The following is a 19,552-nucleotide window of genomic DNA, read 5'->3' as shown; positions in this document are numbered from 1 at the left end:
AGAAAGATGGGCTAAGCTGTCCTTTGGAGGTGCTCAGCTTTCTCCACTGACTATAAAAGGAGCCTAGGTTAAATCAGGCACCTGACGTTTAGGTGGTTGAAGTTAAGTGAGAGAAATCCCATCTCATGTGTTTACTTCCGCAGAATGAGGTTTTGAACATCTGTATTGTCATGATACAATAAATGTACACAGAGGAAGTTGCAGATTCGTTTATATACCTGGTTCAGAAACTTTAACTTTTTGCTCACATTCAATCCTGTTAAAATTTTTATGTCCTTGTTACTGTTATGAGTTCAATTTTCATCATGTTTCTTATACAAAGCGCTGGAGTAGCTAAGCCCATAAAATCCAAAATATTTTGTTAAATTTTGAGTGTGATCTGTTCTGACTAAGGACTTAAGGTGAAAGCAATGAATAATGCATACTGTAGTTGCAGTCATAATGCAAAGGCTTGGAGAGGACAAAATCCCTAACTCAGTTTGGCCTTTTGAGTATTTAATTTCACATTAAAATCATAGTTACGACAATGAGTTAAGTCTAGGTGGTTTGCAAGTTTGATATTCCAGTAGAGCAAGTGCGCAGCTCACCAAGACTGCATAAACTCTCAAGTAACACCAGACCCTTTGTGAATCTTTGAGTAGAGAAGCAGTTTCTATTTCACTTGTGGGTGCATAGATCTGAAATCTAATAATGTATGGAATACTGGTACAGTAATCTGCACTAGTGCACTAAAATGGAGTCTCTTCACTCAAGAAATTTTGATCTATGGGTTATCAATTTAAAATGGCATTTAGTCCTGGGTATTTAATCCTCTGGAGCAGAACGAAAATAGGTCTTCCAAAATGATGGAAAATGCAATCACATATGCACTATATAAGCCAGGTATACACAGGCGTGCAAACACACATACAGTGTTGGCAGTTGTGCTATTTTGGTAGAATAGGAAATGAAGAAAAAGCTGATAGTACCATTTATCAGCTCTGAGCTACAGATAAATTTTCCACTGCAAACCTGAGATTACAGATGTTAGTAGGCACAAGTCTGTATATTTATTTCACATTACTATTTCCCATTTGTTATGTTTTTTGAATATATATACATAAAACAGCACATAAAACCATACAGCTAGTCAGCATGCTTGACATTGTAAAGTTGGGAGAACGCATGCACCTGTCGGTCCTTTCATGTAATCTTCTTTATTGTTCTCAGGAAAACGATTTCTGTGACTGAGAGCTACTCTGTGACAAAAGATGGTAGGGTTGTATCTTTCTCGATTTCAGATAAAATACTTTTTAAGTTCTCAGTTCTCTAAATGTCTGTGCATGAGCATAACCGTGTTTTTCAGTAGTGTGTTTTCAGTGAATGACTAGGTCTTTAATTAAAATGCTAGTTAAAAACAATAGTATATGAACAGATCCTAAATTACAGTTAAATTTATGATTTTCAATTCTGAACTGAAATTCAGATTTGAAATACTGGTCTTGATAGCCATGAAAAACAACTTGGCAATTCCCCTGCTTTCAAATGTATGTTTTAAAATAGGCTTATAAATGCCATTTCCAACATTGTTTTCTGCAAAAATATTGCAGTGATATATTATGTTACTGCCCAGTCCAAGCCACCTGTACTGAGAAAACTAACAGGTAACTAAATTTTTGTCAGAAAAATTGCTAAATATTTGAATGAAAAGAGGAAAAAATCTGCCTTCTAAGACACAGACTAGTAGAGTATTTTTCCATTGTAATATGTCACTCTGTAAATGCCATAAGCATGGCTTGGCCATGTGTTCACTCCTGTAAATTTCAAATTATTTGGGACAAATCTGATTTATTAGCCATCTGTAGGAACAACTACTGTGACATGGCTCTGACTACAGGCTGTATAATCCTATCATCCATAATCACGTAATGGTTATGATCATTGTCTCAAAAGGCAGAGTACAAGAAGAAAATAAATAACCATGTTTTAAAGATTTTCTACATTGCCTATCATCCCAAAGAAATGGATATTTGTACTTAATAAGGACAATTAAATCAACCCTCTTTATTTAATCTTCAGAAAAGTCCTTGTGAAGTAGGTTACTATTTTATGAATAGGAAAAACTAGGAAAAAAAATGGGTAATTTGGTAGGAAGATGTCTGAGACTGGCAGGAATTCCCCATTACTCAGTCCCGGGCTCGTATCTCTCAATTTTTTTTTTTTGCTTTCCTGCATAAGGCAGGGCGTTTCTGTGCTTACAGGCTGTATTTGGGAGTCATGGCATTTGGATTGGACATAACCATGTCTACCGTTTCTATAAAATGTATGTGTAGCAGCTGTGCACGCAAAGCATATCCTCTTCCCAAAAAGTGAAAATGGAGGTGCAATATAAGTCAAACAACATTAAGTCTTCTGGAAGGTTCCTTTGTAGACCAGGAGACATTAATTCCTATAGTATCAAATGGTATAAAAATATCTTTGTGAAAATATTTTATTTCTGTGATATATCAGTGTTGTATCGTTGCCAGCAGATACTTGTATAACAATGTAAATGGCTTTTTAAGTGTTTGTTTCCATCCAGGGCCCTTTCAGCCCAGGCACTTCCCAATCTCATTGTTCCTTTGTTCTAGCGGATGTACAAAGCACTGAGTGTTTTGTTTTCTGGACCAGATAGATTAGATAAAGTCTGAATTTCTGAACTTCACCTTCTAGGCACGCAACTCTTTTCTTTGCTAATGCACCTTAGAAGACAGATCACCCAGGACAGTATAAGCGCTTCTAAAAATGTAGGAGATGTCTTCTTTTGTAGAATTTGGCAAATAATGCAGATTACAGCATTGGTTACTTCTGCAGGAGTAGCAAGCAGTCAACCTTATCCTAACTTTGTCGGAGAGTTAAACTTCTTGACAGTTATCATGACTGTTCTCTTGATATCAGTCAAATTAAAACTTTTTCAGCTGGCTGTGCATCTGACCGTATATAGTGCTGGAATTTATTTCTGACTTCCAAAGTTTGACCTTTCTGATTAGAACAATTGCCTTCAAGGAACAAGATTATATCCCCACTATTCACTTTTGCCAACATAATACTCTTTAGTGGCTTAGTATATATTATAGGTGGAGCTGGTAGTCAAGCCTATTGTTAAGATTTCCTGACACTTTTCATTAAAACCTCCTGTTTCAGTTGCTGTAACTGGGTGAAGTTTTAACTATTTGGCCTGAAGTTTGATGTGCTTGGTCTTTGACTTGAGTTTTAATTTTTTTCTTTTTTTTCAGATTGAAGCAGAGTTAGTTTGGCCTTTAAGAAAGAGGTCAAGAAAAGAAGATAGTTATATTGATTTTGTTGATTTAATTTTCATCTCTTTTTCTGAAGAGCACTAGAGTCTCTGTGGTCCAAAGCAAGAATCTGAATTTAAACAGAGACCTGGGTTCAAAGGGACACAGTATTTTTCAGAGAGTCACAGAATTACAGAATGGTTGAGGTTGGAAAGGACCTCTGGAAGTCATCTGGTCCAAACCCCCTGCTCAAGCAGAGCCACCTAGAGCCAGTTGCCCAGGACCATGTCCAGACAGCTTTTGAATGTCTCCAAGGAGGGAGATAGTCCCTTGAAATTCCTCATACACTTGACTGACAGAGCATACCACCAAAACCTGGCACCAGTATGTTCTCAGCAGAGCTTTGTAAGAAGCAATTAAACCCTCTGCACCATCCAGGCTTTGAAGAAAAAACAGCTTAAGCCCCATGATACTTCTACCACTGTATTTGTAGGGTGGGGGTAGGTTCAACTTTGTCCTTTCAGCATTTACAGTGCAGTTTTTAATTATGTGATCTCACACTCTTTCATCTGCCTTGTTCAGGGAACCAGGCAGCAATGACTGCATTGGAGAAAGGGTTTTATTCTTCTGTGTTTAAGGCACTATTCATATGGAGACCTCAATTCTCAGCTTAGATGCACCATACACTCCCTGTCTGATGCTAGGCAAGAGTAGCACAAAGTGTGTTCATGTGAAAGCCAAACTTAGTTGTTAAATTGTTGGGAAACCTTTATTCTTTAACTCCCCAATGTGTGAATGCTTGAATTTGCTGCTTTGGGTTGTTTTACGATACCTTGTTAATACGCAATTGCTTAACCTTATTGGGAGACATAAATGTCAATACCTTCGTACATCACCATTTTGATTTGCATGAAGTCTTGTGAGTGATGAAATACACCTGAAGAATATAAACAACTGGAGTCTTTTGTTTTGGTCAATGTTTGCCATTCCTTTAGAGTGTATTGTAGTTTACAGGTGATTTTACTTAAGAGCTCCTTAACGAACAACTTAATGCCGAGAGTTTCTCAGAGAAATAGTCCCAATTGAATATAGTTCCTAAAAGTTTATCCAATGTACTGTTTGGCGTTTTTTAAATTTATATGAACAATACTACAGCAGAGCAGAAGTGTATTCTATCGGAATCTGTTTGAAGTGGTTGAAGTTAATACTACAAACAAAGAATTGTTGCCCTTAAAATTGTATGAATTCTCATGCTCATTAGTGATAAAGTGTTTAGAGTGAGTGCTAGGAAATGAAAGCCACCGGTACCATTGTATCTATAAAGCTACATTACACTGAGGCATTGAGTGTAATTTGCTGGGTTTACATGTTTGCGGTTTCTTATTAAAGTTGTTACAGTTTTACTATCAGCAGATTTCCAAGCTTGTTATATACATCCACAACTGGAAGTGTTTTTCTACGTACGTGTGTGTGTGTGTGAGTTTGTACACATATACACAAGTAACATTTCTGAATTCTGCGAGACTCTTGTAGACAGGTTTCAGTGATACGATGTTTATAAATGGAAAGGAAAAGACTTTTTGAAAAGCATTGACAGCATGATGATGATAAAGGGAGAGTTCTGGAAGGGGTTTTTTTTGTATTGCTGTGTAAAACTTCAGACAATCCCAATGCAAGAAATACTAGTTTATGTTTTCTGGGTTTTTTTTAACTACAGATCCCTTACCACCAACTCGTTTTGAAATTAATAAGGAAAAAACTACACTCACAAGCTTGCAGGTTCAGTGGGATCCTTCCTCAGGAAAGGTGGACTTTTATAACCTAGTATTATTTGATCACAATAATAAAAAGATACAAGAAGTCAACATATCAGGAAGAATTTCAAAACCAGAAAATACTTTTTCCAGTCTCATCCCTGGGCATAAATACAGCATTGTCCTCAGTGCAGTTGCTGGAAATAAGAGTACCTCGGGACTTCACATAAATGGATCTACTGGTAGGATTTCTTTTACTGTAGTTCATTTAAATAAAACCGCTTACAGTATTTTGCAGTTCTGCATTTTGAAATTAACAAATATATATAATTCTTCTACCTGGCAAGAGAGATATATATGTAAGTATCTATTGATTATAAATAGAAATAAACAAACCATGAATCTCTGACTAACAAAGAGTTGTTTGCTAAGAGTGAGGGCATGTTGTTATGGTGTAATTTGGATGTAAATTTGGGGTTGGGTTTTCACTAAGCCTAAAGAAACTCAACATATTTCAAAAGTAAATCTGTTCAAAATTGCTGAAATTGTGGAGATAACCATTAGGCCTTAAGCATCTGTTTTTCATTCCAACAGTGCCATCCCCTGTGAAAAATATTCAGGTCAGTGTCAAGACAGACACTATCCATGCTTCATGGTCTCCTGGCTCTGGGCACGTGGATCGTTACAGGCTGGTGTTACTGGATAATCATGTCCCAGTTCATGAGATTCAGCAAGAAGATCCTCTGACCTCCTACACTTTTTCAGGACTTACAGCGGGCCGCCTGTATAACCTCTCTATCATAACCCAGTCTGCAGGATTGGAGAGCAGCAGTTTTCAAACAGTCAGGACGGGTATGATTTCAGAATTTGTCACAACAGAACAAGATGCTAAGGCCATAATCTAATAATATTACAGGACATATTTCAGAATAAGAAATGATTCGTGTTCCAAGTGTATATTGCCAGACTTCAGTGGCTCAATTACCCTTGGCAGGTGTTTCTCTCCAAAAGCTATAGAGGGAGTTAGAGACACTGCAAGCTTATTTAGCTCCCTAAGTTGGCACTGCAGCAAAATTAGCAGCTAAATTAGCTTGTAGGGTGTCTGCAGCTAACTTAGCTGCACTGCTTGATTTAGGCAGCTCCATTAAACATGTAAAGTTAGGTGTTAACAATCTGATCCCAAGTGCCCTAGTATCACCTCATATCTGTGAAAGAGGTTCATCTGACTCTTGTGTGAACTTCTTCAGTGAATAGTGGCAGTATGTAGTCTGGTTATTTCACAGTACTGAAGACAGTTTAACTCCATGATTCTTACTTAGCTGAATGGGAGATGTAGAGCTTGTGAGTTTTACAAAAAAATATTTTCTGTCATGTTTTTTCTCTGGATTGCAAAATAGCTGCGCTTCTGAAAAGGAAGTGAAAAAAAATGTAGAGCAGGTTAAGAACTTTAAAATTTAGTGGTTTGTTTTTTTTTTTTTTTTCCACAGAGAAGTATTGATTCACTGAAGCAGAGTTTTAGAAATGAAGGATTTTTCAGGAAGGTTTTTCAGGATAGAGTTCTGTGATCATAGAGAGAAAGATAAGATGACATCCAATGGTTAAAACACTCATGTAAGCGAAAACAGGGTCATGCCTTTGCTTTCCTTGATTTCTGAGAAACATTATTGTGATGTCTAGGGCACACAGATGAGTGCTGTTGTCACCTAGCACTGGCTGTTCTGGGGATTATATTCTTGTTTCATTTTATTTCTTCAGAATTTTTTATTCCTTCCTGTTGTGAGGTGCAAAAACTTTAAATCTCACAGGTTTTCTTAGTACATAAAAGCACTCCATCTAGCTTGCAGCATGGTCCTCCATTTCAGTACCTAGTGTGCCCCAAGCCTGAGAAATTAAGATATTGGAGGTGGCTATGCTTTTCTTTTGGTGGAGCATTTCAATAAAGGAGTTTGATTCCAATCCCTTCTACACTGGTGTAAATCTGGCATAGGTCCAATGATGCTGTAGTGTTTACTCTATGAAAATGTACATGGGCATCTCTTTTCTTAGGGGCATGTGCCTGGTCCATTTTATAGTCAAAATGACTAGTGTGAGTGCAGACAAGGCTAACAGATTTTCTATTCCATGAAACAAGAGTGGGCATCATAAGAGGTGTCACTGTCACCAGTAGAATATCTTAAAACAGGTCTGGGTTCAGTTTCACTGTGACCAGACTTTGCCCTTTCACTGTTCAGGAGCAATCATTCATACTTCCATCTCATATAACTCTGCAAAAGCAAAACTTAACTATCTCAGTTTGGAGGCAGCAGGTCTTACATGTTCTGTGGTGGAAGTATTTTATTCTCTTTATTATTTTCTTTTTTTAGCCCCAGCTGAAGTCTTAGATTTGACGGTGACTAACGATGACAGCTTAGATGCTTTAAAAGTTAAGTGGAGAAGACCTACAGGAAACCTCAATTTCTATAATATCACTCTGTCTCATCTTGGATCAGTTAAAGAAGTCAAAACTGTACAGCCACCGGTCACAGAGACTCACTTTGACAAGCTAACTCCAGGACGTCTTTATCAGGTTACTGCCCGCACAATCAGCGGTGAACTGTTTACTGATCGGATGGCAACTGGCAGGACATGTAAGTCTTCTGCTTCACTAAGAACATTGTAACCAATGCTATTTCTGCCTACGTTGGCCTTGTAGAAAATCATTGTAGGAGACAAAATGATTTGGATTCCAGGCAAAATAAGATAAAGAGCACAATATTGTTCCGGGAGTACCCCTTCCTGATTCTCTGGCAACAGTTAATCTGGCAGCCAAAAGCAGCTCCAGCATAGCCTGGGAGCAGGAAACAATAATGCATTTTGGACCTTGTAGTTGGGTGAGTCTGTTACAAAACTGTTCCACACTACTGCACTTCTGACCAACTTTGTTATCTTGAATTCAACTCAGCATAGTATATAAAATGAGTTACATTATGGGGAAGTCTACGAGTAGTCAAATTGTTAACAGATTTTTAAGTAATTTTGCAAGGTCTAATACTATCCCTTGTTCCAGACACAAATGTACAAATAGGAAAAGATTAGGTCTCACCTTTCTTTACTACCAACAGCATGAATTAAGGCAGGCATGTGGCAGCCTGGGTAGAGCTGGGTTGTGGTTTTTTGATCTTCTTTCAGAAGTACAATTTTCTTTCAGGTGTCACTTGTATGAGTGCTGAACCTGAAAAATCCTGGCATAATTCTCCCACAGCATTACTGGCCACCAACGTGTGTCATCTTCTCCACACCAGCCTAGCCCAGGCAGAACTTAGATGGGAAAAAAATTATAAGTGGGCGAAGAATACATACATAACTTGTTAGTAGGCTCAGAGCCAAAAAATATAAAATATGTGTGTGTGAGAGAGAGAGAGAGAGAGGAGTATTTATTTTAGAAAATATTTGTCATCTATAACTAAGCAGCTTATGTGAAAGGCACATCCTGGACATATCTAGCTGCTCTCCCATTCTCAGTGCAAGCTGGAAGAGACCTGAAAAGCGTTTCATGTCCAGTAGGTACAAAGCTGTACTGGTTATATGCATGTCTTTTTTGTTTGTCTAGCCTACCATTAAAGACCTTTAAGATTACCGTTTCCATCTGAAGGGAGGGCTTCAGGCCCTCATTCAAACCACCGATACCTAAATTTGTGATCTAGACCCAGTACTTTCAAAGTTGGGGATCTAGAAGTCCCATTTCCAAGGATGCTGATCATGTGCAATTCCTTACCTTGACTTTTCCATAGATACCAAGAGCTTTGAAAACAGAGTTGCTTAAGCAGAAGCTTTGTGGCCTAAAGATAAATTTGTAAATCCAGGCTGTCAGGTCTACAGATACTGAAGGGGTTAGACTCTTAGGCTCCCTCTGTAACTCACAGAGGGCCGGGTTCCCAAAAACATAATCCACATTGTCGTGTATTGAGAGTGTGCCTACGGCAGCAGAACCTCTGAGGAATGTTGCGGTAAGGAATATGGACGTCTCAGGGACTGAAACTTTGTACCATAAGGATGTAAAGATGTCCAGCCATTCTGACAAGGCTGAACTTTATCTGTTATGATGTAAGTACATCTGTGCTTCCTAACAAAACACTGCATGCTTTTATCCACTCACTTGGCAATTGAAACACATCTCCCACATTCAGTGGCATGTGGGAGATCTAGGTTTGATACCCAACTATGCCTGTGAAACTGCTAAGTATTTTGTGGTGTTAGTAGAAATCCCTCAATCCTTTGCTAGGTACTGAGCAATTAAATATTAGCTAAGTCAGAGACACCATGAGAGAATGGTTCTAGCCTTGTAGTTTACAGTTAATATTTGCTGATGGTCTCAGAGCTCCAATGCTGATCTCTGAGTATCTTAACACTAAGCTATAGGTATCCTAACCTAAGGGTCTGCATCTGTCTTCCAGTCTCCACTTAGTGTCGTTAATATTTAATTATTCCATGAAAATCAGAAAGGCATCAGTGGTCCAGTGTGACCTGCAGCAGTAGGGCAGGAAGGTTGAGCATGTAAATTCAGGACCCTTGAAGTGGAGGACAGGACAGAGTGGGTGCTTTAATGGACCTCAGTTTGAACCTTTGTGGAAGAAGCCATCAGACTTTGCATTTCTGCTGCTGAAACCAGAATTTGGCCCATAGTGACTGAAGTTTTGGACTTAGCTTTGAAAAATTAATTGACAGTTTCTAAGTGAACTTAAGTCCAGGGAACAACTGGGAAGCTAACTGAAAACTGCGAGATGTGTCCGAGAAGCGCATGGGGGAGATTTTGCCTGCCCTAAGAAGGATTCCCCATTTCTGATGTCAGAAACCAACAGTGAAGGAGTGGTTTGTGTGGGGAAGAGTAAAAATTATCTTTAAAATGGATGCCGACCTTTGTAACAAGATACCTCGTGTTGCCCTAACTGATCCAAGTACTTCTACAATAGCTATGCTGCGAGGCAGGTTTTGCTAGTCTGCAGTTCTGTCTTCCCAGAAATACCCCACTTCACAATTACTCTCTCAATCTCTCTATTTCAGTTCCCCAGAAAGTTTCTGAGCTGAAAGCCGGCAGTGGTGGCTGGCTGAGGTCTCTGCGAGTGAACTGGCTGCCCCCTGCGGGAGACTGGGAGAGGTACCGGCTGCTCCTGTGGAACCGCTCGGCCCTGGTGCTCAACACTACCCTCGAGAAGGACACCACCGAGTACCTCATCCACGACGTGGGCCTCATCCCGGGGAGGCAGTACGACGTGGACGTTGTTGTGGAGAGTGGCGATTTGCAGAGCAAGGCTAGCTGCACGGGGAGAACAGGTCAGCCTGCTTGTCCGGGAAGTGTGAAAGTGCAAAATGTTCAGCTGGGCTCTGTGGACAACCAGAGAGAAATAGTACTTGGGAATCCACAGATGAATTTCACTATTAACGCAGTAAAAAGGAGCTCCCTTGTGAAATCTAGAAATAATTCATTTTAGCAGTTCTGTGAAAACTTTCAGGGTTATTTTTGTGGTAAATGTATTGTTAGTGAAAGTTTTGGGAATTATATCACCGTTCTGTCATGACTGAGACATAACACTACATGTATTACATTTCACTGTTACATTTTGTAGCTGATAGCAGGCACCCTATTTAGTTTTTTAAAGAGAGCAATAATTAAGAAAGAAAGAAAGCAAGAAAAAGAGCTGGGTTACTTGCCAGTTACTTGCTTGTATAACTAATTAGTATCAATAGCGTTAACCAAAACTGGCTGAGGTGCATGTTAGTGTGGCTGTTCCATAACGTCACAATTCTTGTTCCTGTGCTGCAGAAATAAAATGGGGTTAGCCAGTTCGAGTCAGCCTTTCCAAAGTAAATCCATATACAGTGCAGTGACATTGCTGGAATTCTTTTGAAGTGTGCTAGTCAAAGCCACATCTGATTGCTTCAAACTTAAAAAATAGTTGCAATATAATTGTTAATGGTTCTGCTCTGTGAATGCAAAATAAGTGCAGTTCAGAGGATAAGAAGATTTGGAGGAGGAGTGTCAGGCAAGGCTCAAGCCTGAGCCTTATCACACCGGAGAATGTGAGATAAGATAGGGCCACCCTACTTTATCCTGCTGCCCGCCTTTCCTGCTACACCCTTACCTGTCATTCCCCAGGGGCTTAATTTTGTTGATTTTGCACAATGGCAAGACCAGTAGATGCTACAGAACTGAAGCTTTCTCTAACTTCTAGGCAGCTTGATCAGAGGAAGGCAGATTGTCATCTTGCTTACTTTGATACACATTACAAATAATTTAAGTTTATGGTGTTACTTTTAATTGACACAGCTGGATGATTAGAACATAGTCCAATAAATAATATCCAGCAGTGTGGGTGTATAACAACTGTATTTGACCCATAGTCAGGTACGTAATGTACTTGTAATGAAGCATAGGTATTAGACCCTATTCTGACTTAATTTTCTCTTACGTAAACCCACAGTCTTGGAAAGTGAGTTGGATTTCAGCGTAACAGGGACAAAATCAGATCAGGGGACTATGTTAGGTAACAGATGCCCTCTAACTGCGTGCATGCACACACAAATGAACGCACACGGAAGTTCACTGATCAAATTCTCTCTTTTATACCTGTTGTGGTTTAACCCGGCAGGCAGCTAAACACCACGCAGCCATTCACTCACTCCCCCTGCAGTAAGTAAGGATGGGGGAGAGAATCGGGTGAAAAAAAAGTAAATTTGTAGGTTGAGATAAAGGCAGTTTAATAGGACAGAAAAGGAAGGGGGAAAAAAAACAATAATGGAGTATACAAAATAAGTGATGCACAATGCAATTGCTCACCACCCACCGAACGATGCCTAGCCAGTCCCCGAGCAGCGGTCACCACCCCCTGGCCAACTCCCCCCAGTTTCTATACTGATCATGACGTCATATGGTATGGAATAGCCATTTGGCCAGTTTGGGTCAGCTGTCCTGGCTGTGCCCCCTCCCAGCTTCTCACTGGTAGGGCATGACAAGCTGAAAAGTCCTTGATTAGTGTAAGCACTTCTCAGCAACAACTAAAACATCAGTGTGTTATCAACATTATTCTCATCCTAAATCCAAACCAAAAGCACTATACCAGCTACTAGGAAGAAAATTAACTCTATCCCAGCTGAAACCAGAACAATACCACTTAAGTTTGGAGTGCCTCCCAGCTTCACTGAGATATGAACCAGTGCAAAATCAATGTCACTCAGACCCTGTAATTTGCATCCTTGTTTGTTACAGCTAAATTGGTGTAGATCTGTTTTATGGTACAAATGTTTTATATCCTTGTTTAGCACCCACAGTTCAAGAGGAGGCTCACTGACTTCACTGCATTTCCATTCGTACTAGAATATATATATCCTGGCATAAGTTTAAACCTAAGCAGTGCAGCCATAATGTGTTGCTGAAGTCTGCTGCTACAGCCCTTTACTGGAAGAGCAGCACAAATACTAGATTTGTAAGATTGGCTTCCTAGAGAAAGGTAAAGAATCTCCTCTTGATTACAAATACTCTGTTGCTATCACATTTCTGTCTTACAGAACAGATTCCTTACAGCAGCTTGAGATATGGCATGTGTGTTCACTACAAAGTGCTGTTCTCATCGTGATATTTGTGTACTTTTTACAGCTCCAGAGCCTGTTCTCCAGCTCCGTGTGAAGCATGCTAATGAATCTTCACTTAGTGTCATGTGGATGACCCCTGTTGCAGAATGGGACAGCTATGTGGTTTCACTGGGAGACAGGGATCTTACTGTCATAAAAAAAGGGCTTGCAAAAGAAGCTAAGGAATTCACTTTCACTGACCTGGTACCTGGAAGAAAATATACAGCTACCATCACTACCATTAGTGGGATTTTAAGCAACTGGACTTCAGTGGAAGGAAGAACAGGTATCATCCTGTCAAACTATTTTAATCTTTACTTCTGTTAGCCATTAACAATTTTCTTTGCTTTGTAGTGAACTGAATGAACTCAGTGTCTAAATATCAAAAGTCTTGAATTTACATTTATTTCTTCAATAGAATAGTTATGTTTCTGAGTCTCTCATTTCTGACTGTCAGTTATCTGGCAGTATTTATTTAAGGTTTTGGGGAAATGGATATGTAATTCTTAGCAAAACAGTGTTCTGAAAGATTATGTCACGTCTGATCAATCTACATTAGCACAAGATTCCATATAAGAAGAACGATTTTCACTGGGTATCTTCAGGAAGGTCACTAACTTGATTCAAAGCATACATCATCTGGGGAAAAAAAAACCAAACACCACCACACAGGAAAATGTTGCTTTAGGGGGAACATTCCAAGGTTGACAGACACAAAACATATGTGACCTTGAAAATGTATTTTGAATCTCTCTGCTCTTCTGATTCCAAAATCTGTGTCTGTTACTTAGGATGATGACTGTGGCACGAGGAAGGTCCCATTCCCACCCCCTGCAGGATGCTAATTTTGTGCATGTGTACAAGTTTTAAACCATATGTGTTGCTTTACTCTGCTTGACTTATGCAGTCTCCAGTGCAAGCAGAGTTTTAAAATGTAGCTCTGGTCTGGCACAGCACAGGGAAAAAACAAGCTGCTAGTGTATGAATCTAATCATGCCTATGGCTTGATAGTGGTCCTTACTAAAGAGTTGTAACTCCTTCCAAGGCCTGAAAAGTTTGGCTTGCACTTTCATTTCTCTGCTATATGATTAGATAGCTGGGATTTCACTTCCCCTTAGGAGGCCTGTTCAGGCATAAAGGCTGCAGTGTCCCACTTCACTAGTGTGACTCAATGCTTGAAAACACATCAGACAAGGATAGCGTGTCAGCATTACATTCGAAGTGATAAAAAACGAACATCAAGGAATTTGAATGTAGGTCTTAATAAGCATTCCAGACCTCTGAATCTTCTTTTCAGAAGGACAACCTACTAGGCTTGCAAAATATTGCTGTAAATATGGCAGAAATAGGTCTTACATGCTTCCCAGATTGGTCAGCTACCAGTGAAGCCTGAGGTGTTACTGAAAGTGCCTTTAGCATAGAAATCTGGCAGTTCTGGTTCTTGTTGGACCTTGCTATGTTATGGCAATATTATAAAATGGGTGGGATTTTTTATTCAGTTTTATATGAAAGTTATGTTTTTTCAGCTATGTGCCTAATTTTCTAGCTTTCGTTAATGACTGCTCATCCAGTACTATGTTTGCAAAAAGGTTGATAGAAAACAATAGATGAAGCTCATCACATTTTGTAAAGTTGAAGGGTTCTTTATTTCAGTTGTGCTTGGTCATGTAAGTAGAAATACGTAGAAAGAAGTAACTGTATTTCCTTGCTTTGACCAAATGTTGTCAAATAAAAAAACATTTGGGGTAAAGTTTATGCTAGATATTCCATTCCTTTCTGTTCTTTCTTTTTCCTTTTTGGTCTGGCTAAGTTCACCAGCTTGTACTTAGATAAATGTCATGTTAGTTTAACAATTAATCCATCTTTTGATGCTAGAAAAGTTAGTATCCTGCAGATTTTCTGATATAAAAAGTAAACCCAAAACCATCCATCTCAGCTACCCCCTAAATTAAAGGATCTGACACTTCTCTGAGGTATAGATGACTGTGCCTGAGGTGTTCAGCAAACCAGCTTGCCATTTAATAGGAATGAGAGGTGGGGAATAGGAGAGGAAAGGGAGAATGAAAGACATAGACGGTATTTGAAATAGTCATCACAAAACCAAAGATTTCCTAAATTGATGGCTTTTGTTTAATGGTATTTATAAAATGACATCTCTTCCCGTTCACTGATCTTGAATCATTTTGGTCTGACTGAGAAAAGCTGTGCTAAAGCCTGCAAGACCTTTCTGTGCCTTAGATAGTTTCCCATAGACCACATCCCATCAGACAGGAAGCAGTCCACAGTTAGATTATTTTTAGTCCTGTTGAGTCTGGCTGCAAATTGGAATGTTCTTTTGATGCATTTCCTCAGTGTGACTAAACTTGGGTTATTTGAGGGATTTTGTTTTGTTTTATTTTGTTTCTTCTCAGTAACATCATGACAATTTTTTTTGCAGTGCCAGCCCAAGTGACTGGTCTGACCGTGGCAAGTCAAGGATCAACCAACAGCTTGTTTACCAACTGGACAAGAGCAGTGGGAGATGTAGACTCATACCAAGTGCTACTGATTCATGAGAATGTTGTCATTAAAAATGAGACTGTTCCCAGTGAAACCAACAGATACCACTTCTATCCCCTGAAACCTGGAGGACTCTATTCAGTTGTTGTCACCACTGTCAGCGGGGGGATATCTTCAAGGCAAATGATCGCAGAGGGGAGGACAGGTAAAAAGGAAAATGCTCTAGCATGTCTTTTGTCAGTTCCTGAAAGCTGAATTTATTAAAGGGAATGGTCTTCTGATTAAACCACCGGACTGAGAATTGAGAAAGACAGGAGTTTCAGCCATCTAATTCCCGTGTGTGACCTCAGGCACACTGTGAGTCCAGAGTCGTGTTAACGTAGCTTTAGGGAGCTAACTGCTCTGCCTACAACAGGAACTCTGTACAGGATCACTCTGTAGTGAAGACAAAAATACACCCTGAGAGTGATGTAGAGCTGTGGTGGTTGAATCACTCCTTGGAAGGGACTTTCTTGTTCCATTGACTAGATGGCAGCATAGGGTGGTTGCTCCTTGCTTAGGTGTGCGAATCAGCTGCCTAAAGGTGGTGGGATGAATTTGTGTCTCAGTCTCTCATGACCCATTCTTTTTCACCAATCCAACATTAAAGAATGTCCACCAGGGTTAATTATTCGTTACGAGGCCCTTCTATACTGCATAGGACAGGATTTACTATTGCATCAAACTCTGTAAGTTTAATGACTCATGAAATGTAGTACTAGTCCTTTGGATATTTAAAGAGAGGGAAAAATTGACAACACAGTGCAATTTCACCCTTTATGTGAATTTGGCAAAGGCCAGGCATTCTGCAGTTTGCTCCAATGTTCTCCTTGAAAACAACTATTTTCAGGTAACAAAAAAAAAAAAAAAAAAAAGAAAAGCAATTGGAGAAGAATAACACTAAAAGGCTTAAAGTACATAGACGTATTTTGTAAAATCTTTTAATATTTTTGACTCTTGACAGCTGACAGGAAGCCCCTCTACTGAGGTAAGTCAGTTCAGTGCATCAGAGTCCAGTGAAAATGGGGCAGTTCTTTATGATTAAGATCTGCCCCTGTAATAACTCTGATAATTTTGTACCTGAGTGATTCTGGCGATGTGGAGCCTTTGAGCTCACCTTCCTGGCTTGAAAAACAAACTGCATTCACATTTTGGCCACTAGGCGTCAGAGAACTCATTGTAAATGAAACACATTCTGGTATAGGCCTCAACTTCATACCAGCCTTAGTAGTTATTGCTGTTACTGATGAATGGCAATTTGAGAGGCTAACTCATCTTCTGGGATTTTAGAATTGCTGGGATCATGCCACCAAAGACAATTTCCTTCATTGTATTCCAAAAAGCAGAGGAGTGCTGCTGAGTGGGAGTCAGTGCAGAGCTGCTCAGGAGTTCCAGACTGCTTATTTTGCAGGGTGGCACTCCAGGCATTCTCACAACAACAGGAATTGGCTAGTTAAAGCTCTTCTGGTTTTTCCTCTTTGTTGCACAGTTCCTTCCAGCGTGACTGGAGTAACAGTAAATAACTCAGGTCGCAGTGACTACCTCAGTGTTTCTTGGCTGCCAGCTTCTGGAGATGTAGACAGTTATTTGGTAACACTCTCTCACGATGACCAGATTGTTCAGACTCTCACCATTTCCAAATCCTTCAGTGAATGCTCCTTCAGCAGCCTTACTCCTGGGACGCTTTACAATGTGATGGTAACCACGAAGAGTGGGAAGTATGAAAATTATTCCTTCAGCCAGGAACGAACAGGTAAAGAGAGCCTCTGAGTGAATACGGTTGCCATAACCACTTCATATAGCCATTATCAATGATCTATCAGTATCTGACCAAATTGGGATGGGTGAGTAAGGGTTGGACGGTCAAACCATAAAATTACAGCTTTACAGACTTAGTCTTATTCTTATGCCCCTACTGATGCTTTATATCATACAAAAATACTTTAGCATGAATAAAAGTCATGTGTCAGTCCTTGTGAGTAAGCAGAAATCATGTATCAGTTTTGGCTCAAATGCATTTTCCTGCCCTTAACCCCTCTACTTGGCTCTTCAAGTACATCCTGCAGAGCATCCCCCAGAAAAGTTACCCAAACACTGAAAGAACAGGATAGGACCTAACTACTAAAATATTAATAAGATGTTACATAAATGAGTAACACCCACATCTATTGGTTTTGGTCATGTAACACCCACATCTATGGTTTTGGCTATGCAGTGTTCAAGGAGTGTATAACAGGAAGAGAGAAATTTCAGAGAAAGGTGGCAATAATGATGGAAAACTTCTTAAAACTTCCTCAAAGATTGAAAAATCTGAGACTTTGCACTTGGTAAACCAGTAGAATAAAAGAAAGATGGTAAGGGGTGTTAAAACGACAGAGTATCAAGTTAGTGTAATTTTAGTCTTCTCATGATTTAAGTGAAAATCCAAGAGACAGCCATTTAAATGAGGAGAAGCAAATTCAGTACTAGTGTGAACCTATGGAACTCATTGCTATAAGCAAAATTACCAAGTTCCAAAAGACCAAAAATTGGAAAGGCAAACTATTGTCATATGATGTAAAGCAGCCTGGAAACTGCAGAGTTACTATTTTAGAGGGTAGGGTATTGCTTAAATCCATGTTGTGGTCTTTTTGCAACTTCCCCAGGAAGGTCTGGTAATTATAGTCCACTACAGCAACTCCTGTTACTTCAGGAAGTTACTGCTTTCTGAATCTTTAATTGTTTTTTTTCTTTCAGTCCCTTCAAGTGTTCAGGGTCTTACAGTCAGCAATTCAGCCAGAAGTGACTACTTGAAGGTGTCCTGGTTACATGCCTCTGGATATTTTGATAATTATGAAGTGATCATCAAGAACAACAATGATTTCATCCAAACAAAAAGTGTCCCAAAGGATGAAAATGAATGTGTGTTCACTAATCTGGTCCCAGGGAGGCAGTACAGTGTCACAGTCAGCACAAGGAGTGGGAAATATGAAACTAGTGAAAGAGTCTATGGCAGAACAAGTAAGTAAATACCCCAGAAACATCCTGAGACACTCCAGGATTTTTCTCTATTTACCATAGCTGGGCTCAAAAATCTCATATGATTTTAACATAGGATGTTGAGTGTGACTCTTTGAATATGTGTCATTCCAAATATGGAAAGCAGTATTTAGTTTATGACCAATGTTTAAGTTACAGACATACAGAAAGTGAAAGAAGAGACCTGTGCTGTGAACTTGGAAAGCAAATCTTGAAACATGGAAAACTGAAAAACAGTTGTACAGTTTTCCACATAAGCTTAGTATTTTTGCTTAAACTATGCCAGAATGTACAAGACCGTTTTTTCTGGTCATGGAAGTGTATAAAGAAGAAGATATACTAGACCTTGCTCTACTCAAATTACCTCAAGAACTGGAGTCGGAGAGCACAAGGCAAGAGTGGTAAGGTCGCTAGTTGTGAGCCGGCAGGGATCTGGATGTAATCTGCCTGTCTTCACCTAGCACTACATGTAAGCTAATGAGCCGTGCTAAGAAACCAAGTTTATTAACATAGATATAGCACTGGGCAAAAATAACTGACCTGCATTTGGCAAGAGTTGGGAACTGCGCAGTGTGGTGCTGCATCACATAGACAGGTTGCCTTGGGTCTCCACTAGCTCATGCCTCTCTGCATCACATCTGTTGTACATGCAGATCCTACTCAATTTTTGTTGGCTATGCAAACTCCCTGCAGGCTCCATTATTATTCGTTTATTATTTTTATGCTGATAGCTTGTGGACTCCCTGTTCTGAAATGGGACCTTCCGATGTTAGATATGGTGCAAACCACAAACAGCAGCCCTTGCAAATAAGTACAGTCTACTGTTTTTCCTAGGGAACAGAATGAAAAGTTTTAGCTCAGGAGCATGGCCTCATGTTATCTTTTTGCTGCGATCTGGTGATAAGTACTGAGAAGTTTCCTGTCTTTCTTCTCACCTCTTCAGTGCCAGAGTCAGTGAAGGAACTGACTCTTAGTAACAGAAGCACAGAAGATCTGCAAGTAACTTGGTCAAAGGCTGAGGGGGATGTTGATAAATATGAGATTCAGCTCCTCTTCAATGATATGAAGATCTTCCCACCCATTTCCCTTGGGAACACCATTGAGGAGTACTGGTTCACAGCTCTGACTCCAGGACGTCTATACAAAATTCTTGTCTTGACAATCAGTGGAGATGCACAACGTGCTACTTTCATAGAAGGCCTAACAAGTAAGAAATAATGTGGTATTTAAAATGTGTTGAGGCTTTTCTAGGGGAAAGAACGAGGCACAGAAAATCAAGGGAGAACTGTGATCTTATTTGAGCTCCTGTAACACTGGCACAAAGATAGCAGATCTCATTGAAAATCGTGGTAGTACTTCAGCCAACTTGATCTGTGCTTAATA

At 39.6% G+C, this 19,552-nt stretch overlaps 1 protein-coding gene across 3 annotated transcripts in view; it reads left to right on the top strand.

Annotated features, from left to right (window-relative positions):
- PTPRB (protein tyrosine phosphatase receptor type B) overlaps nucleotides 1–19,552 on the top strand; it is a 61,834-nt gene that overhangs the window by 18,888 nt on the left and 23,394 nt on the right. For all 3 annotated transcript variants that reach the window (XM_075718926.1, XM_075718932.1, XM_075718919.1), the window contains 9 exons: nucleotides 4,972–5,250; nucleotides 5,603–5,860; nucleotides 7,372–7,635; nucleotides 10,049–10,318; nucleotides 12,639–12,899; nucleotides 15,051–15,317; nucleotides 16,641–16,904; nucleotides 17,888–18,151; nucleotides 19,113–19,376. In XM_075718926.1, coding sequence (XP_075575041.1) covers nucleotides 4,972–5,250; nucleotides 5,603–5,860; nucleotides 7,372–7,635; nucleotides 10,049–10,318; nucleotides 12,639–12,899; nucleotides 15,051–15,317; nucleotides 16,641–16,904; nucleotides 17,888–18,151; nucleotides 19,113–19,376 — 2,391 coding nt within the window. The remainder of the gene's footprint in view (nucleotides 1–4,971; nucleotides 5,251–5,602; nucleotides 5,861–7,371; nucleotides 7,636–10,048; nucleotides 10,319–12,638; nucleotides 12,900–15,050; nucleotides 15,318–16,640; nucleotides 16,905–17,887; nucleotides 18,152–19,112; nucleotides 19,377–19,552) is intronic.

Source organism: Pelecanus crispus, chromosome 1 (genome assembly GCF_030463565.1).
Source record: "Pelecanus crispus isolate bPelCri1 chromosome 1, bPelCri1.pri, whole genome shotgun sequence".
NCBI lineage: Eukaryota > Metazoa > Chordata > Aves > Pelecaniformes > Pelecanidae > Pelecanus > Pelecanus crispus.
The sequence above is the reverse complement of the archived record's forward strand: the minus strand, read 5'-3'. Positions and strand labels throughout refer to the sequence as shown.